General features: G+C 50.7%; 2 protein-coding genes across 7 annotated transcripts in view; one reads left to right on the forward strand and one right to left on the reverse strand.

The window, feature by feature from the left end:
* LOC115351495 (S100P binding protein) overlaps positions 1-12775 on the forward strand; it is a 28371-nt gene extending 15596 nt beyond the window's left edge. For 4 of the 6 annotated variants that reach the window (XM_041129055.1, XM_041129052.1, XM_041129053.1 and 1 more), the window contains one exon: positions 12564-12775. In XM_041129055.1, the coding sequence (XP_040984989.1) occupies positions 12564-12715 (152 nt within the window). In that variant the 3' untranslated portion in view covers positions 12716-12775. The remainder of the gene's footprint in view (positions 1-12563) is intronic. The other 2 variants (XR_003926836.2, XM_030038231.2) reach the window with 1 other exon arrangement.
* Positions 579-18941, reverse strand: FNDC5 (fibronectin type III domain containing 5). The gene is made up of 6 exons (XM_030038273.1): positions 18417-18941; positions 8865-8980; positions 8362-8560; positions 6802-6894; positions 3201-3334; positions 579-2373 (listed from the first exon to the last, which is right to left on the reverse strand). Exons 1-6 carry the CDS (start codon positions 18493-18495, stop codon positions 2332-2334), a joined length of 663 nt encoding a protein of 220 aa, XP_029894133.1. The 5' UTR covers positions 18496-18941; the 3' UTR covers positions 579-2331.
* Positions 18942-19211: the final 270 nt, after the last annotated feature.

A 19211-nucleotide genomic window follows, 5' to 3' on the forward strand; every position in this document is an offset into this window, starting at 1 on the left:
CATCTCTGTTAGGAAATAAATAGTTTAAACCTGTCACTAGGGAACAACAACAGTTACTGTAAAGAAGGGGATATGGTCTGAATTCCCAGAGGGACAACTGTCTTTAAAAACAGACACACACATCCCCCCACCCCAAACCTGCCAAATCACCAGGCTGAATTTCCTCACTAGCAGGCTTCTGAGGGCTGCTTGCTTGGCTGTCTGCTCTAGGATTATGAGAGAGCATCTCCCTTATCATTTTGCACATGCTGTACCATCTGTCCTAAATCTCCCTTTATAGGGGTATGGATTCCAAATGACATTTCTTTCTTAGGAGATAACAGACATGTCTGAGGAATCTTGCTAGGTATGGCTGTAGTGCTATTTGTGTTGCAAGTTTTTTTTTTCTCCTCATCCTGCAGCCAGAGTGAACTCTGGTGAACCCTTCTGGTTTTCTATACCCAGACATTGGGAAAACATGTTATGCTGTAGTCCCTGGGAAATACAGAGGAAGTCCCCCTGTGCTATTTTGTGTGTTCTGCTCGAAGCAGGCGAAGATGAAATATTACTAAATTTAGATGTTACAAGGACACAAGAGATGCCTTTAATCTTTTATTGTATATTATAAAATGTTTATTGCTCTGTCTGTATCAGAGGTGTTGACCTCTCCCTCTTGGTGATGGAGGAGTATGTTCTGGCAAAGGATCCACTGAAGAGACCTTTGAGGTTGGCCTGCCTTCTGAAACCAGCACAAGGGAAGCCCTTGCTTCTTCACCAACACATCTGCAAGCAGACTTCCTAGTGCCTTTCTGTCAAATCAACTGTTTTGGAAAGGCTGGTGACAGTGGAAGAGGAGAGATGGCTGAACTTTGTTACTGCCAGCCTGTTTCTTTGCAGGGACTTTTGAACCAGGCTCATCTGAGTGCAGCTTTGTTGTAATGAGATTCAAACCCTACTCAGGCCAACCTATCTTGGTATTTGATGAAACAAGCAGGATCTTGCCTCATCCCCTAGTGCATATGGAGTGGTCTTGTGGAGTAATTAAATAAATACAGATACCCCATGGCACACTACAAAGAGTAAACCTTTTCCATGTGATGGATTTGCATCTACCAGCTTCCAGAGCACCAGCAATCCCAGGGATCCTGTCAGCTTACAAACATCAAGCACTTAATAAGAGAGAGGAGAACCCCAGCCCCTTTCCCATTCATTGTCATCCTTTTTGTGGAGGACTGCCTCCAGGAGATACCTGGCATTACAACGTCACAAAAATAGTGCAGACAGGACGTGTAAGGAGAACCAGACCTTCCCACAGGACCCCTACTAAAAGAAGCAATTTAAGAACTTAAGCCCTCAGAAAAAGGTCCCTTAGGCAAGAGCGTTTTGCAATAAATAGCTATTGCCACTGGAGACCTTGCATAGCAACCGGTATCATGAGTTTGGTTTTTTTTTTTTCTTTTTTCTTTTTTTGCTGACTGGCTACATTTTTATGGACCTTTTATCACACTGGTGGTGGACTCAGGCCCAGCTGAAAATACTGTGAAGAAAATGGTTGAAAATATCCTGGAAGCTAAATAACGGCTTCTGGTGTCCCCTCATGTTGGTCTGTGCCTCAGTGTTCGGCATGCCCCGATTATCTGAGATGAAGAGCACCAGTGTGAGATAGGAGAGACAGCAACGGTGGAGACGTGTGCTGCAGCCTAACTGGAGAACAACCAGGGAAGTTCTCACAGTGGGAATGGAAACTAGGGTATGCCTTTTTAAAGTTTTTTTTGTTTTAAAAACCCACCTGCAAGACGTGTTACACAACACACATCAATGGAACAAAGCAAGCCGAGAGCACACAGCAGCCAAAATCTGGTTGCTAGTCATGTCTGCCGTGAGCTTTCCTCCTTTCTTGCTTGGAGAGGAGTGACAGTGACTGATGCCTGAGCTCACCTTAATACTGTCAAGATGTAGTGACAGTGAGACAAAATAAAGATACAACAAACCCTTGTACGTTTCCAAAGACAGGAAAATTGTTCCAGAAGACAGAGTGTGAGGGTGGAGAGGAGTGCGTGAGAAGTTGCTCCAGCCCAGGTGATTCATGAGTCCAGTACAGGATCACCAGCAGCAGTCTCACTGATGCTTTTCCATTGTAATTGTTTGTTTGGGTTTCAGGGTTTTTTTGCAGGATTTTTCTTTCTGGCCAGATGTTTTGCAGAACGCAGACAAGGAGGTGTGTGCCAGCAAGTGACAATCACTAGGTCTCTTTCCAAATTGCTCCAACAATATTTCACCTCCCTAGTCATCAAGGCTCAGAGGCAGAAAGTGAGAGTGAGGAATGGAGTCCATCTATCAGATGGCAGGCTGTCACGCTTCAATGATATTCACTGAGGGCTTGTTTTTTGGAAACTAGAAGAGAAGAGGAGACAAAGGAAGAAAGGATGTATAGGAATCGCTAGAGAGAAAAAAAAAAACACATCAGAGATGAGTGCAGTGTGCTGGTCAATTTTTGTTTTTCTGAAAGTTCTTGTTCCCATCCCCTCAGGATAATGAAAAAGGGCCAGAGTTGAGGTTTTAGGGTTGCATGGTTCATCACTGTCTGTTTCTGAATGAACATGAATTAGTGGCCTATTTCAAATAATAAGTAAATACGAAGTGGTGGGGATGTGCAAGAGTGCAAGTTGTGAATAGAAACATAAGAAAGTTAAATTAATTGAAATAAGTTGGTATAAATTATAGGCTTGAGTCTGCTTACATTATGGATATGGCATACCTTAACATCATGTGTATTACCAGCCATGCTCCTGTTGATCAGCTCTTCAGTTAATTGCAAGAGTAATATCCCCTTTACCACATGCCACCTAAGGGCTGCTGTGGGGGTAAGGAACCAAGCAGCTCGGGCACTGCAGCATTGCTCAGTGCATTCTTCTTCCAGAAGTGTTCAGATATTTCAGAAATATGGATTGAAATCTGTTTTACTGATAGACATGCAAGATAATCTAGAGGTAGGAGCAAAGTGCTGGTGTCCTGATGCATCTAGGAGGCTCGGACCACTAACGAAGCCATGGTACTGGCATGGGTGGATGTGAAGGGGTGTTTCCTTCTGCATCCCAGCTGGAGGGAGGAGGCTGGACTGAGGATGTTTAACAGAGGCTGCTTTTTGGATAATTTAGCTGAGGCCCAGCTGGAAGTTGATTGTCTGCCCTGTCCCCCACTGCGTGCCAGCAGCATCTCACCTTGCTGCGGAGGAGCCCTCCGCTCTGGTGCTCGGGAGTGCTGTTCTCCGAGGCGCTCTTGACTTTCTCCTTGCTGTTATTTGGCTCATTATCTTTGATGATATCGTACTGTCTGCAAAACAGGGCGATCACCCCTAACAGGAAAAAGCATTAGTGATCACACAAATGAGCTCAGCCCCTGGAGCCTGCAGAGATCAGAGATCCCTTGCTTGCCAGCCGGCTTTGTGCTTTCTGGTAGAGATCTCAGCAGCATTCACAATTGCTCCTAAGGATCATTTTCTAACACAGCTAGTCAGCCCTCTGGCTGTTTCCTTCTCGATGCCTAATTCCATGCTAAACTAGTTAGACAGAAGGACAGAAGATTAATTATATTCCAACTTCCCTGTCATTAAATGGGACAAGTGTTTTAAGCCCTACATTTGGATAGCAATCAACACGAACCGTGTGGTTAAATGGGATCTTTGCTTTGCAAACCCAGGAGCTCCTGGAATTTCTGGTTAGTGAAAATGTGTCCTCTGATCTTTCTCCTCTGGGGTGAAGAGAAGGAGCTGGAGCTGGCAGATGAGAGGCAGGTACCGTACCTGCCTGCATGTGATACAAGCCAGGGCCTTTTGAGCAGCAGGACAACATCTGCAAATATGCAACAGTGACGGCAGCAAAAGCTGCTGGTGGAAATTTCCTCCCACACACGCAGGCACATGAAGCGAAAAGCAGGCAGCCATGACACGTAAGAAGACTGCAGATGTCTGTCTTGGAAGCTTTTATGTGACATTTTGACCAAATAACTTCTCTGCCTGCAGATACCAAACATGGAGGTTAAGTAGACCCAGGCAGATGCTGCTTCTCCCTTACTGAAAAATATTCCAGCTCCCCTAATAGCAAAACAGATGTAAAGCTTTCACCAGATCATCACAAACTGCTTTATAAAGTGAGGTGTTGTTATGGCAGCTGCCCCCAGGTGTTACTGATAAACACAGTGGTCCAAATTCTTTCTTGCGTATGTGAACAAATGGCTGATCCTAGGAGGATAGGTTAACATCTGCCACAGTCACACCGTCTGTCATTTCTGATGGTAAAACTGAGGCACAAAGAAGCAAAGTGCTGTGAACAATACCGGAAAGACAGACAGCGCAAGAGCTTGGGTCTTGTCTCGGTTCAGAGCCCTGGGCACAGACAGGTTCCAGTTCCCATTTGCTAAAACATCATCATACATTCAGGTTATGGCCAGGCCAGGTTAAGAGCTGGAAAGAGGTTTTTATATAGTGAGAGTTTGTAAAGAACCCACTAGATGTAGAGAGATTTTCCCCCCATCCACTTTCCTTTTTAAGTGTAAGTCATCTTACACTTACACTAGAAGGGAAATTGTGGTATTAGTGAATTCTTTGTTCCGATGCTGATCTGAGTTTTATATTATACTACAGTGGGAGATGAATCAGTTGTTCAGTTGTTTCATGTAATTATTCATGATTGTTTTTACTGGCAGGGCATTTAAATTTGAATGTGCACAACTAAAACTTGACATAAATGCTGAAAAGATCATGGACTAGAGGTTTTGGAAACATTTTGATTTAGTTTAGGTTTTCATTTGGTTATCATCTTTAGCAATAATTGCTGTCCAGTCTCTGGAAATGCAAATAATGCATGGTAAACTCAGGACTTTCCAGGGCAAAAAAAAGTACTATACATGGATCTGATTCTTTGTCACCTGGACTCACTTGTAAGAAACCTTGCAGAACTGTACAGGACACAGTTAATGCCTCCGTCCCCCTCTTTTGTGACGGATCTCATATCATTGACTGGTTTCCTATTCACATCTTTCCCTGGAGGTATCTCCTCTCGGCAGAATCTAGTATAAATGGGCCAAATCTTCTGTTGGAGTAGACTGATGCAAACCCTATCAGTTCAGGATTGTTACAGTTTACAGCAGCAGAGGTGACAGACCACCACCTGTAGAGGACATAACGTTATGCTCACCACTGAAACTACAAGTTGTCAAAGTCATCAGCCGCTCAGTACTCTTGTGGTGAGTTTCTCTTCTGACCTAGGAAAATTCTGTGTGTGACTGTTTACGTGCTCTGTGAGTGGAAAAGTGGTTTGACTGGGACAAGAGGACTAAATACCGAGTGGAAAAGGTTGTCTTTTATGGATCATAGATTTACCATAGTGCTAATTTCCCTTCCTGCCAATTTCCTTGGGTCACCTGAACCATTCCCCCTTGGGCAATGTGCTCTGTGACTCGCAGGGAGCAAATGTTGTTTCATTAATGTTTTACGTTGCAGCAGGAGCAGCAGCTGACTGGCAGCCAGGGGAGGCTGGGGCTCTAAATAGAAAACAAACATGTGCAAACTTTATTTCCCATTAACTCATGCATGTAATTTCAAAACTGAACAAGCTGAAGGGCTGATTACAGCCACTTCAGACATGCTAAGCTGATGGAGCAGGAGTCAGAGGCTTTTTTCCCTCCCTATTTGCTAGCTTAAAACATATGAGTGAGGTCTGTCCTAGGTACAATTTGCTGTAAGCTCTATTGAAATGTGGTCCCAAACTCATGTCGGAAAACTCTTGGTTCTCTTTGGAAATTTAATTTATATATTTGTACACGTTACAGAAAGTCATAGTGAGGGATCTTCATCTTGAAGGAACACATTTATCTGATGCTCTGTTAGAGGCTGTGTTAACGTATGTGCCTAGCTATGCCCATCGTATCCCATAGCAAAGTGGCCCTAGGATGGTTTTACTGCACCTTCCACAGCACTGGGTGCTCCCAACTACAGCTGGACATGTGGTTTTGCTTACAAAATCATATACTACAGTAGCCATCTTGTAGCAGAGGCTCTGCTTGGATTAAAAGGATTAATGGCTGCAAAGTGTAAGGAGGACTAGGGTGGAATTTCAAAAGATTGCCAAAAGTGTGGCTCCAAAGCACCCTTCAGGATAGCAGCTTTCAGCTAATGCTAGTCCTTCCTCCCCTCACCGTCCCAAGCTCATGTAGACTTTTCCTTCCTTTCGGTTAATATGTTTCTGCTGATGTCTGTCCTCTTCCTATTATTTTAATAGGGAATGTTGAGAGGGTCTGGTTTTATTGGTGTTTTGATGTTTGGGGCCATTTGTTCTTTCAGTGCTTCCATTATTTTAATTGATTTTGAAGTGGGTTTTAGTGTATATATAATAGTGCGTGTTGAGAGCGAGACTCTTAAATTTGTTTTGCATGAGAGTTGGAGTCATATAATAGCCAGATAATTACAGTGACCTGTATCATTTGAAGGGCTAGAGGCATCCTGTTGGATGGCTGAGGGCATTATCATCAGTGCATTCTGGAAGAATTGAGATTACAGGATTAGCCATGGGGAATTAGGCAATTGGTTCATCAAGTCCATCACCTACTTCCTGCTGGACCAGATCAGACCACTGATTCACCTGCTTTTGGCACTGCCCAACTTGTGATGCTGCAGAGGGAACAGAAGTGCCCTCACAGCTGAATATGCAGTACTCTATGGGAGAAAGGGTTTCTTTTCAGGTCTTACATGATGACACATGCAAACCAAGCAACCCAGCAGGCTCTAGGGATATTACATGCTTTTGACAGAAAGATTGAACTGACCTGCCCACATAAACAACACGACAACAATGATGAGAATTTCCCCTGCTCGCAGCTGTTGGTTTTTCTTCGCCATCTCCTTCATTGTCACCTCATCTGCACAAGGGGAAAGAGAGATCATGAAACCTAACCGTATGGCTCAGGCTGCACTAGACACTGGTTTAACAGTGCCCTTGACTCAAATCATCAGTGTGTCAGGGTCAAAGCTAGCAGGGAGAGTCCTTGCCCATCAGTAATGCCAGCAGCACGAGCTGTGCTTTGAACTTGCAGAGCATCGGTTGCTCTGCAGCAACTGCCCCTGACAACCTGCAGGAGATGGGGTGAGGGAGGAGCAGTGAGACAGGATCAACAATTACCCCAGAGGAGCTGCCATGGGGTAAGTCCACATGTTATCTTGCCCCGTGGCAGCTCGCTCTGCTCTGTCTCTGCTGTTAGTGCCGTCTGCGCCTGTCACAAAGCCTTGCATGCTTCAGTAGTTCCTCTCCCAGCTCAGGAGTGTGGAGCCTGGCATGATATTTTTCAGTGGAGCCATGGGATTCAGAAATGAGTAGAGCCTTTTTGCAGGGCGTAATGTGCCTCCTCGGCTTCAAAGCTCTAAGAAGATTACGGTTCAGGCCTCCAGGGAGGGAAGCAGTGCTCCTCTTAGTGCTTTCAGATGAACAGCAATTCAGTATTTACAGACACCAAATCATTTTAGCAGAAAGAGTCAAGAACTCACACCGTCCTAGGAACCATGGCCAAAAGCCCTGCAACAGGCTGGGTCCTCAGTAGGCAGGCAGTAACCCTTTAGATCCCAGACCCCTGTACTCCCTAGCCCTTTTTGTAGCAGAGATTCTTGCTGACAGAAAATCTTCAACTATCTGCTTTGGCTTTAGAGGAACAAGTGAAGGAGCTGCCAATGAGGAAGTGCCTGATTTCCTCCGTGAAGATATTCAAAACCCAAACGGACATGATCCTGGACAGCCTGCTCTAGTTGACCCTGCCTGAGCAGGGGTTTGGAGTAGGTGATCTCAAGAGGTCCCTTCCAACCTCAACTTTCTGTGATTTGGCAGAAATATTTGAAATGTAAGAAAAGTGGGAGTCTCTGGGTGCTTTTTTCCCCTGCTGTCCTGGAATCCAAGCACTGGAGGCTCAGCAAATCTCCCCAGGTGCCCTGTGAGCACAGTGGTGGTATGCCCAGTGCCATCCAAGAGTCTAGTTCCACATGAATTCACAGGCTGCTCAGGAATTTCCCCTGGCATTCTCCACTTGCAAGGATGCTGGACGCACAGCTCCCAGTCTGGAAACCTTCTCCTCATTTTGCCTGTTAAACCTCATCTGAAACGGGAGAAATGAACAGCCAACCTTTGGCAGCATGTCCCTATCGCTCTGTGCACCCGTCAGCCTTGTCTCCTGGGTACACTCAGGGCATCCCGCTTGTCCACATGGGGCTGTGAGAGGGCACTCAGTCCTGCGTGTGTTTAACCCAGCTATTCTCATTGCACAGGATACTGCTTTCCTCTCTGCAGAGCCCTACGCTGCCTGGGCGTCCCAGGGGCCACATAGGAACTCACCCACACTTGCCTTTATTTTTAGAGGCTAGTTTCTCAGCTTCCCTGGGGGTCTTGAAGAGGACTGGCTCACTGGCAGGGCTCTGGCCTTGGATGCTGATGGACTGGACATGCACAATGTACTCAGTGTCCTCCTCTAGGTCCCAGAGGGCACAGGAGCGGGTGGTGGTGTTCACCTCCTGGATGAAGCGCAGCATCCGCACGTCCTTCTTCTGGAAGCCGAGAGAGGAGAGCACAGAGTGGTGGAGAGGCCTCCCGTGTGCACTGCTGTCATCTAAGACCACTGCTTCCTGCCCTGTCCACCACGGACGTGGAGACCGTCGGACCCTTTCCTCTCTGCAGCTACTGATAAATGAAGCGCTGCTGCAAAGAGGATGGGAAGCCAAGTCCCCTCCCAGACCACGAGGGACAGGACGAGAAGGAATGGGCTTAAACTGCAGCAAGAGAATTTGGAATCTGAGGGGACCTGGGGTGAAGATGAACGTGACCGAAACTGGGTAACTGTAGGCACCGTACCTGTTGGGAAATTGCAAATCCAATGACAACTTCGTCTTCCAGAACATCCCAAGTCACAACGGCTGAGTTGGCTTTCAGGTGTTTGACTGTGACATTTACTGGAGCCGACGGGCTGTCTGCAAGGAGGGAGAGCAGAGCCTTTACGGAGGCAAACTCACAGCTGCAGGCAGGAGACAGAGCAAGGGCAAAGAAGGGAGTGGGAAAGGACCTTGCTCAGGGTCCCGCCTGTGTGTGATTCTGGGTTTGGGACCTGGAAATTACAGGTACTCTATGTCTTAATTACCAGTGAGGTTCTAGGAGGTCTTTGCTGAGCATATGAGTTGCATTAGACACATGTGAAATAACGGACCCTTGGAAAGAGTTTCTTTTGACAACACAACAGACCACCGAGTAGCTCATTCATCTCATCCTTCCCAGCCACGCACCACATTTTCTCTTCTGTTTCCTATTACGGTCTGACAGTGACAGCTGGGAGGAAATGCAAAATCTGCCTTGGAAGTATGAAAACTGAATGCTTTGATGAGCACTCTGGAGGTTTGAAATTTAGGAGCAGTAAATGAGTGTTTCTTTTGCTTTTCCCTGTTAGTTTGACAGAAAATTTTTTATACACGTTTTGCGGCTGATGGGCTGTCTCTCAGATGGTCGGAGGACATCCAGCAACCATCCGCTTACAGCTAACAGGACAGAACATGCTGTAACAGCACTGATGGACCATTGTAATGTGAAAAGGGCAGGGCATGAAAGCAGTAGCCCGAGGCTCCATGTTTAGTGTTTGTTCCCAACTCCAGAGCACACGGGAGTTTCCAACTGCAGGGTGGATCTGCGTAGCTGCCAGCCTTACCAAAGTGACCTGGGCTCTGATGTGCCAGCTGGGCTCCTGCCCTCCTGCACACCCTCACCAGGAGCCTCTTCCCAAGGGACCTGCACAGTGCAAAGCCCTTATTGGCATCTCAAGGGGAAGGTTTTACCTCGTAGGCTTCGCACAGTCCTTCCAGTGCTCTGTGCAGCAGGTTGGATTCCTGTTCCCTCTGGTCAAATTTAATTCACAATCTCACACAGTTTGTGCCCTGAACCCAAAGGCAGTAAAGGCTAATGAGACTGCTAGGACTCCGACTACACCCAGGAGGTCAGTAGGGTGTGAGGAGTCATTTTTTCTGACTCTCGGCAAAGAATAATACTTTTATTGCTTTGTAACCGTTGCACAACACTGCCCTTCTGGGGCCGGGGCTGAGGTCAACAGTAAAAGAAGGATGCATGTGTGCACGTCTCCAGTAACACTTGTTGGATTTATAGTCAGTCCCAGCCGCCTGAATGTGGCCGAAAATATTCTAGCTGTAGTGTCAGTGTCTCCTAACAACTGACTTCACTCCTGGTGAATGTTCCCCCAGGAACAGAGAAAATAACGGGAACACAAAATTCCCCAGCTGAATGTCAGTGCTGTTCTACACTTAGCAGAGTGATGACCTTATTCCTTTCTCTTCTCCCCAAATAACACCCAGAGTCCAGCCTTCAGATCTCCCCTTTCCAGCAGATGGGAGACCCACACTCACCAGTGAGACCCTTAGGAATAAGATGTCTGGACAAGCCGTTGGGACCCAGACTGATTCTAGTGAGTCCTTCAGTGAGCAGAGAGGTTGCTGAAAGGTGCATGGCTAAGTTCACACAAATTTGGGACTTCAGAAAGAGGAACAGCAAGCAGTCATGGTCTCCAGGATTTCATAGCGTGAGATGTCCTTCCTCACTGGAGTAAATGACAAGTCGGTATAGACCCGGAGCATTCTCGTCTCTCAGGGGCTGGCTTTCATGAAATGAGGCAGTGGTCTCCAGCCAGCTCTTGGAGAAGAGAAACATTTATCGTCCTCACTCTCCACTGCAGCAGCAGGGCCAAGGACAAGCCGAGACGGATCGTCCTCCTCAGCCTGAACACCAGTCCCTTCTGGACTCAGCTCCCTGCTGTGACACAAGGAAGGGACGTGGGTCTGCAGCTCCTCACCTTCCCCCGTGACTGAACCCGTGTGCCAACAAGAGTAGGGTCTAATTTTAGGAAGGGGCAGTCAGCAGATGGGAATGCGTACAGGGAAGGTCTGTGAGTCATGCCTGATGAATTTGCTAGAACATACGGAGGACATGACGGAGTTGAGAGATGGGAGACAAAACAGTCTCCAGCTGCAGCCAGGCACTTCGCCCTTCTCAAAGTACAGCTGTACAGTTAAATCCCGGCATGATTGTCTTTCCTGGATATTTTTAGGAGCTAAATTTTTTTTAGGAGCTACCACTGATTTACCCAGCTTAGTTTGAGGAGGCTTTTGAAAAGAGATGAATTAACCTCACAGACACAGAGAGCAGAGTATCAGGAAAAAAGCTTCAGAGTGGGAAGGGGGTACGTACAGCACACCACACTTGGTGCCCGAGTCCCCTTTGAAATTTGTGACCTTGAGGGAGGCATAGCATTAAAAGCGTCTAAGTTTCCTGATGACATAAAATGTGGGGGAGTTGGGAAGACCTAGCAGAGCTGGAGAAGAGCAAACAACCTCTCTGGGAATTGGTGAGAGAGGGTGGAGGGCTGCGAGGCAGAAGGGAAGCACTTGGCAAAGCTGCAACTCAGTGCTCGAAGCCTGCAAAACAGGACTCTGAATGTAGGCAGGGGAGAAATCAGCTGGTGTGGATGGTCAAGAAAACCCCCTTCGTAGTAATACCTGAGGGAGAGATGGGGCAGTTGAAGTCAGCAGATAATACAGTGAAATCTGGGACAAGCAGATCAGAGCATGCCTTTCCTTTCACTACCACAGATTAGGAGTAGCTACACGTAAATCAATGGTGTCAAACCAGTATGAAAAGAGAATTAAGCACAGCGTTTGACAGAAATATACAAAGCCAGGAAAATTAGTTTCCTGCTCCCAGACCTGAGTGAATAATTTGGAACCAAAATTTTAATCCATGAGGATGCTTTTCTCCTCACTCCCAGGAGATGCATGATGAGATCATGACTTTCTAAAATCTAATCACTGTTCCAAGATACTCCACACCGCTTTTGGCTCCTTGGGCCAGTTGCGGCTCTTTGTAGTGCCAGCCAGGCTGAGGTCACGTGGAAGAGATGTAATTTCTGTTCCCCAGCTGGCTGTAGGGGGTCAGCATCTCTCGCAGGGCTTTGAGGTGCCAAATCCAAATGTTTGGTTCCTTCTAGAGTCCTATGCAACTCCTGGAAACTTTGCTTCTGTGCCTGTGACGGCCAGAGAAGCTGCTGGTGTGCTGGGAGGGGGCACTGAGAGTGGGATGGCCCTGGGGGCTGTTCCTTTCCTGCTGCAGGTGAGATAGCAGGGAACATGCTGTGCATCAAACCTTTCTCATGCATGTTTACTCCAGAGACACTGAGGACAGCACATCCCCTCTCTGGTCTGTAAGGGACCCATACAGTACAAGATTTCTGGTTTAGCGGTTTAGCTTCATCCCAGCACAGAGGCTGCGATGCCTGCAGGAGCAAATCACACATTGCAAACTGGCAGAGGATCTGTTTGGCCAAATTTGAATTAGAGCTGCGTGCTCGGATGAAAAGGTGCTCTCATTCTCATGTCAGCAGAAATTGCAGCCCCCTCTTTAAGGGGAAGCCCTGATTAATTAAGAGGAAATAATGATTTTTAAACGTGAATGGCTGCTTCAAAACTGATCACGCTTAACCTGTGTCTTGTTTCCTTCCCGCAGGGACCCCTCATCAGGTGAGTTGCAGTCCTACATTCCCCAGGGCTGTGTCCCAGCCCTACCTCGCTTCTAGCCACCTTTGGCCCTTTTGGCAAGAGCAGGTCAGAACCGCCTCCACGCAGCAAGGAGGCATAAGCGATGAAGATTACCCTTAATCCCCTCTTAATGCTGAGAACTCCTTCTAGCCTCTCATTAAATGCTTTGCTGATTATTAATGGACTTTTATTTGAGAGAGAGAAAAAAAAACCCCACACTTTACAGCTTTGGGCTGATTCCTTCCTGGCTTTTCATTGTCGACAGCGGCTGCTGGCACAAGGAGGACAAAACCACCTGCCTGCCCCTTATGTTGACTTCACGACTGGAGCTGTAGTGTGAAGGGGATGGGGAGGGAGAAAGAGAGGAGCTCAGGTTTGTCTCCATCCCACTGCTGCTGTCATCTGTGAAGGTGGGGCTGCTGATCAAGGGTGGTGGGGTGAGCAAAGGGGGTGTCCAAGACACCAGGGTGGCTGACCTGGCACCTCTAGGATCAGAGAGGTACCTAGGCCACAAAGACATCACTGGGAGATGCTCAGAGCTCCTGGCTCCTCTGCTGCGGTCCCTCTCCTTACTGTTGTGTCTCCCTCTTTCGAAGCCACTCTCAATTTGCACCTTCTGCCATGAGCTCTTATGGTGGGGCTGGGAGTGAGAGCCAGCTTGCTGCCTTTAGCCGTGCAAGCTGCTGGGGGAATCATTGCTTAGAGTAAAAGGAAGAATCTGTGGAAATATCACACCCTTGGAGGTCACCTCTGCCAGTCAAGTCCTGTGGTCAGGCTATAGGTTTGGAATTGGAGAGTATTCCTGGATTTATGTCCCCAGCCAAGGGGCCCAGCCTCCCCCCCAAATCTGCTCTTTCTGAATTCAGCTGTCCTGGAAACACCAGCTACTTGGAAGTAGCTGAAATGAAATGCAGTTGTTTCCTACATGGCTAAGGCTATGCCATAGTCACAGCATTTTCCAATTCGGTTAGCTCCTCTGCCACAAGCAGCTCCTTTCCTGCTGTGAAAGGCTCAGCTGCTTCAGAGCCCCTAGGACATGGTCCAGCGAGCAGAGTGCCTGCCGAGGCTCTGAAGCAGCTTATTCGGTGGTATCCACCTGCAAGCTGCATGCCCTTTCCTGCGGGAAGTGGTGAAATGTCAGCCTTAAATCCCAGTAGCTCTTTATTCCTGCACCACAACCTTCCCTGAGGACGCGGGAGAGGGAAGGACATGACCCGCAAGGGGAAGGAGCATCCTGTAAGGTCTCGTGTGATGTTCTCCACGAAGCACTGCTGCCTGCTCCCTGAGCGTGGGTACAAAAAGACCTGCTTTCACCGCCTGCCTGAGCCTTTCTTTGCTGTCCCAGCACGGCTCCCTTCAGTGGATATAATTGCTTGTCAGCTTTATGGGGTATGTAGGAAGGGCTGGCATGCTGTTCAGCTTCCTCGAGTGTTTTAATGAAGGGAGCCTGCAGGGGAGTGGGAGGGAGCGGGGCCCACCGCTGCCATCCCGCTCCCGGCCGCATGGGAAGCGGGGCTATTTGCTAAGCTCTGACAATTTCAAAGAGCACAAAGACCAACTGGTGGTTCTTCAGTTTGGGAAAGAGGCAATTATTTCCTGCTGACCGCCCACTCCCCTGTACAAACAGGATATTAATAGGCCAGCCCTCTCTTACCTCCCCCCAGCCCTATTGCCGATTCCCCAGGGAGAGGGTGCCCAAACATGCAGGTGGAAATGCTGTCAGGGAGGATGGAGCCTTTTCAGGGAGCACGGAGATGCTTGCTGTGTCCAACCCTGCCACTGGGAATTCCTTAGGGCAGAAGGAAGGGGTATTTCTACTTTGGAGAATGTCCTGTGCTGCCAAACCTCGGATTCTCTGAGTCCTGAAGCCAGGCGGGATTCGCTTGGGTCTCGCCAACACCATGACTTGGGTTTTCACGCTGCTAACCCAGAGCAGAGTCGTTGCTGTGATATGTTTTATCCAGGACCCGAATGTCTGGGGAGGACTGGGTACCATGGTCTTTTTTTAGCTCTTCTCAGCCCACACCTATTTCTCTAATATTACATTAGAGAAATATTCTATTTCTCTAATATTACCTATTTCTCTAATATTACGTTAGAGAAATGAGAGAAATTTGTCAGAGGCAGAGAGGGTGAGCAAGCCCTGGAGTTTCCTGGACAGCCGCTGGATGCTGGTACCCAGAGCTCTCCCAGGAGTTTGCTCGCTGGTGCCGACCCAGCTCTGCTCTCGTATTTTTGTCAACACTCTGATTTTTACTGCACACGTAAAGATTTGCATGCTTTGCTGCTCAATACATTTCTGCTTTTAACTGAATTATACTTGAGTCAGGCCTTCATTTGGCCTCTGGGTACTATATAAACCAGGAGGGATTTATTTAACAATAAATGCCGAAAGGATGAGGCCATATTCAGTACCAGTGCATGGATACCACTCCATGTAGGCTGCTTTTGGATCCTGCCATGGTGTGCATGGTTAATGTGTGCAAGCGCATCCCTTTCTGGGAGGGTTCTCTGTTTTCTGCATGTATGTTCCCAGCAGGAGACAGTGTTTGGAAGAGAATGGCACAACCTTGGCTGCTTTGCACAGCAACATCCCCGCTGAGAGGCTGACGCTGAGGTTAGAAACCTCCATATTTCAATTAAATCTCTCCTGCGCTGAATGCAGAAATCAATAAAGTGCTTACGCCATCCGTCAGCTGGCCAGGAATCTCCATGGCCTCCATGAGATGGGAAGGGGTCAGAGTGGGTCAGTTTGCCATCTCCACCATCGCTGCTTTCTCGTGTGTGCCGAGCCTATTGCTCACTTCTGGTTTTGCTCCTACCAGGCTATGGGTGAGCTCAGTTCCCCTGGTGAGGAGGAGGAGGTGAGCGTTCCCAGCGAGATACAGGTCAGGAAACGGCATCTGCGGTCCGGCTGTCACCTTCACCTTGATCTCCTTCCCCTCCTGCAGCTGGTGTGGCTGCCTGGGGAGGAGGTGAGGATGGAGACCCACCTCAGCAGAGGAAGAAGAGCCTGGTTTGCAGAGTAGCTCAGGGTATGAGAACATGCTTTAAAGCTGAGCAGCGACCAGAATTCAGCCAGGTGGTTTTGGTCCCTTTTTGGGCAGTGGAGGTGGAGGAGCTGTTAAGGAGCTCCTTGGATTGGAGGCCAGTCCAGGTCCTGTGAAGACTGAGAGCTGGACAGGGCCCAGAGCTGTGCTGGAGGGTGAATTTTTACCTCTGCCTGGGCAGTGTGTTGCAATTCCCCTCCATCTCACAGAAATAAACCTGACTTGAGTTGGTCTATGGGCAGGCACCTGGCAGGGACGTTGTTTGCCCTAGCAAGTTGCAGGGGCCGTGGCCTATTTTGGGGTCTTTCATCATTGTTGTGCAGCATCGCCCTGCTGCTCTTACAGCCCTTAACAGCAGCCCTGTGCCACCGAGCCCGGCACAGCTCACCTCCCTCCTCATTACCGCTGCCTAACGAGGAGGGGGCTGCTGGCAGCTCGGACCATGCAGTCTGGGCAGGATGGGCCAGCCCGCTTCCAGAGCAAGCGCTGCGGCAAAATTAAATTGTACTTCTGAGTTGCCGACCATCCCGAATGTTTTCTCAGGGACCCTCTCGAGCAGGCAGCAGTAGGAATGAGTCAGAAGGCTTCACCCACGCGGCGCTGGTGGGATGCTGAGGGCTATCAGAATGTTAGTGTGGAGGTTATTTCGCAGCTACCTTGTCCTCCCGGTCCTGCATCCCCTTCTCACTCACCTTGGCATCACCTTGCCAAAAAAATGGTCCTGACTGGCCAAACCCCTGTTTCAGAGCAGGGTCCATGCTCTGCCACTCACTCGCCAGCCCTCGCCGCTGCATCGGCAGGGGGGAATTTGCACCGTTCCTCTCCCGGGGACAGCAGCTTTAACTTTCACAACAGTCATGGTTTTAAACCCACATGCATGAGCTCTGGGTCCAAAGGGGAGGGACCGCTGAGCCTCCATCCCTGCCTGACCCTGCTGGGGGCGGTTTCCTCTCCACGGGCTTTTCCAGTGACTCTTGGCTTGCACGCCTTGGTGGCCTCATGGCCACATCGTCAGGTAGAGCTGGGGACACAGAGCTGGTGGTGATGCTGCCGCTACCTCTGTGTGACCTTGGGAAAAGCACTCCATACCCTCGTTCCTCTTTTCCCTCTCTGAAAAACAGGGCCAGCACAAGTTTGCTGCCTCACCGGGAGAGCACGTCACAACCCTTGGCAAAGCAGACCACAGAAAAAGGAGGCAGCGGGGGTGCGTGGCACAACGCCAAGGTCACGCAGCTTCGTCAGAGCCCAGAACCGAGTCTCCTGCCTCCCCACCGCATGCCGTAGTCGCAAGGCAGGGCGGCTATCCGTGTTTACAGAGCTGCCCGGCTCATAACGTGGCACGGACACCTTACGGCACACAAACGCTGCCTGTAAGACAGGAGCAGAAGGTGGTTATGGGCAGGGACACAACTCCATGTTTACTCTCAATTGCTGACTGAGGTGATTCAAGGATAAGGAAGAGCAGGGGAAGTGGCCTAGTTTACAGAAAATCAGGAGGACTGTTACAATTGCAGACGCCTCCATTGTGCCGCGGTGTTTTCCCCATCGCTCTCTCCGTTTGGAAATGTTTCATTAATCTCCCTGGGTCTGTCAGTTGTGAAACGGCAACTTCAGAGTGCCGATGTCTGGCCAAGGACGCATGTGTCGGAGCCGAAGGCATTCGGGGGGTTGCTGCAGCCCCGGTGCAGGCAGGACGAGGGTGAATGTAACTCCAGCAACTCCCGGGGCTGGCTCGGGCACAGGAATTTCCACTCCCCGGTAGCTCTGCATCCCTAATAGTCACCCCCAGCCTCCTGGAATGCAAGATATTCTGGCAATCAGCGTTTTGCAAATCAAAGCAGCTGTTCCACCAACATCTTGCAGCCAGCGAGGGAGACAGCCCTCCAGCTGACTACGCAGAGCCGGGGAGGGTGTCTGGCTTGGGCTGGTGCTGCATGGTGGGGTGAAGGCTCGTGGGGAGCACCCACCAGCACCTGCCGAGATGTGGCACCCACACGCAGGGTGCTCGGGTGAAGGTTCAGCCCAGCTGATGCAGAGGAGCACGTCCTGGTCTCTCCAAAATTAGAGCTAGCTCATGGGGACCTTCGCCTTCCCAAAAGATCCCCTACTTCAGAGGACCCGCTCAGCTCGAAGGGGCCTGGTTTTACGTGGCTGGGATGCGCTGTGCCCAAGGAGAGACCTTCCTCTCGGCCAGCGGTGCTTCCTCAGGAGCTCACAGAGCTCCCAGCACTGCCTGGCTGGGCCGTGGAGAGCCTGGGGCGAGCAGGAGTTGGGGAGGGGGATTGCCAAGGCTAACGCACCGCGGCGTTGGCAGAGCAGATTTGGTTTTGCCTCCTCTGCTCTAGTTCATCCCCGTGACATGAGCAGGCACTGGGCGAGGGTCTCTCTTTGCCGTCCCCGAGCCCCTGTTTTCACGCCACATTGCTACGAGCCGCCTTCTCCCCGGGGACCACCGGCTGTAAGCACCCACGCTGGGACACGGGTGGAGGCGAAAGCTCCGCGCTTCCCAAAACCGGCGCCCCGGGGCTGCGTGTCCGAAATCACCCGTCTCTTCTTGAACCCAATTACCCACAAAGTCCCGGCCGCCGATACCCCCAAACTCCATCCCCTCGGCGCAGTCCTGCCCGCCCGTGCTCCACGCAGCCCCCCCCCCCCGCTTCACCCACCCGTGCTCACCGGGGTCTCCCCACCACCACCACCACCACCACCCCCTCGCCGAAGCCTCTCCCCCAGCCCGGGCAAGCGTCTCCCCGGGCCCCGGCGGCCCTTACCTGCCTCCACCGGGCGCAGACCGGCGTAGCTGAAGCAGAGCAGGAGCGCGGCGCCGGTACAACCGAGAAAGGGCTCCATCCCCCGCGGCCGCCGCGCCGAGCCGGGCCGAGCCGCTCCGGGCCGGGCCGGGCCGGGCAGGGCCCCGCCGGCGGCGGGTCCTGCGGGCGCGGCGGCTCCGTTCAGCACCGCGGAGAGCTCCGCGGCCCGGTACCGTCCGGGGCCGCCCGGTACCGCCCGGTGCGGCTGGATTTCGACAGGGTTCGGTTGGGTTCGGCACAGCCCGGTAAGCTCCCGGCAAGGCTCGGTTCGGTACGGTACGGTACGGTACGGTACGGTACGGCTGGGTTCGACCGGGAGGCGGGGGCGGGCGCGGCCCCGCCGAGCCCCGGCTCCGCCCGCTGCAGCGCCGGGCAGCCCCGCTCCGGTCCCTCCCCCGGCCCCGGGGGCGGTGGGACGGGGGCGACTCGGCTCCCCCCCCCCCCCCCCCCCCGGCTCCCAGCCAAGCTCAGCCCGGCGCCGTTGCCTGCCTCAGTTTCCCCGTCCCTCCCTTCCCACCCCCGCCGGGGTCCCGGCACACCCCCGCCCCGGTCCATCCCTCCCGGGGGGCTTGCTCCCCGCCGGGTCCCCCGGGCTACCGGGGAAAGGAGATGGGGTCTTACACCGAGACGAGACCCCCATGCACAGCAGCGGGGACATTTTACCACCGGGGTTTCACGCAGCCCCTGCGAAACGCCGGGCTCTAAATTCCGAGGTAATGAGGATTAGATGAGCTTCTGGAATTAGCCGTGCCTCCA

The sequence above is a fragment of the Aquila chrysaetos genome, chromosome 16 (assembly GCF_900496995.4).
Source record: "Aquila chrysaetos chrysaetos chromosome 16, bAquChr1.4, whole genome shotgun sequence".
NCBI lineage: Eukaryota > Metazoa > Chordata > Aves > Accipitriformes > Accipitridae > Aquila > Aquila chrysaetos.

What these genes read in the sequence shown, in the direction of transcription:
- FNDC5 (XM_030038273.1), bottom strand. Translation starts at nt 18,495, where the DNA reads ATGGAGCCCTTTCTCGGTTGTACCGGCGCCGCGCTCCTGCTCTGCTTC. An exon ending in TCTGCGCCCGGTGGAGGCAG is followed by an intron (nt 8,981 to 18,416) that starts GTAAGGGCCGCC and finishes CCCTCCTTGCAG; the next exon opens with ACAGCCCGTCGGCTCCAGTA. An exon ending in GAGGGCTCCTCCGCAGCAAG is followed by an intron (nt 2,374 to 3,200) that starts GTGAGATGCTGC and finishes CTTCTCTTCTAG; the next exon opens with TTTCCAAAAAACAAGCCCTC.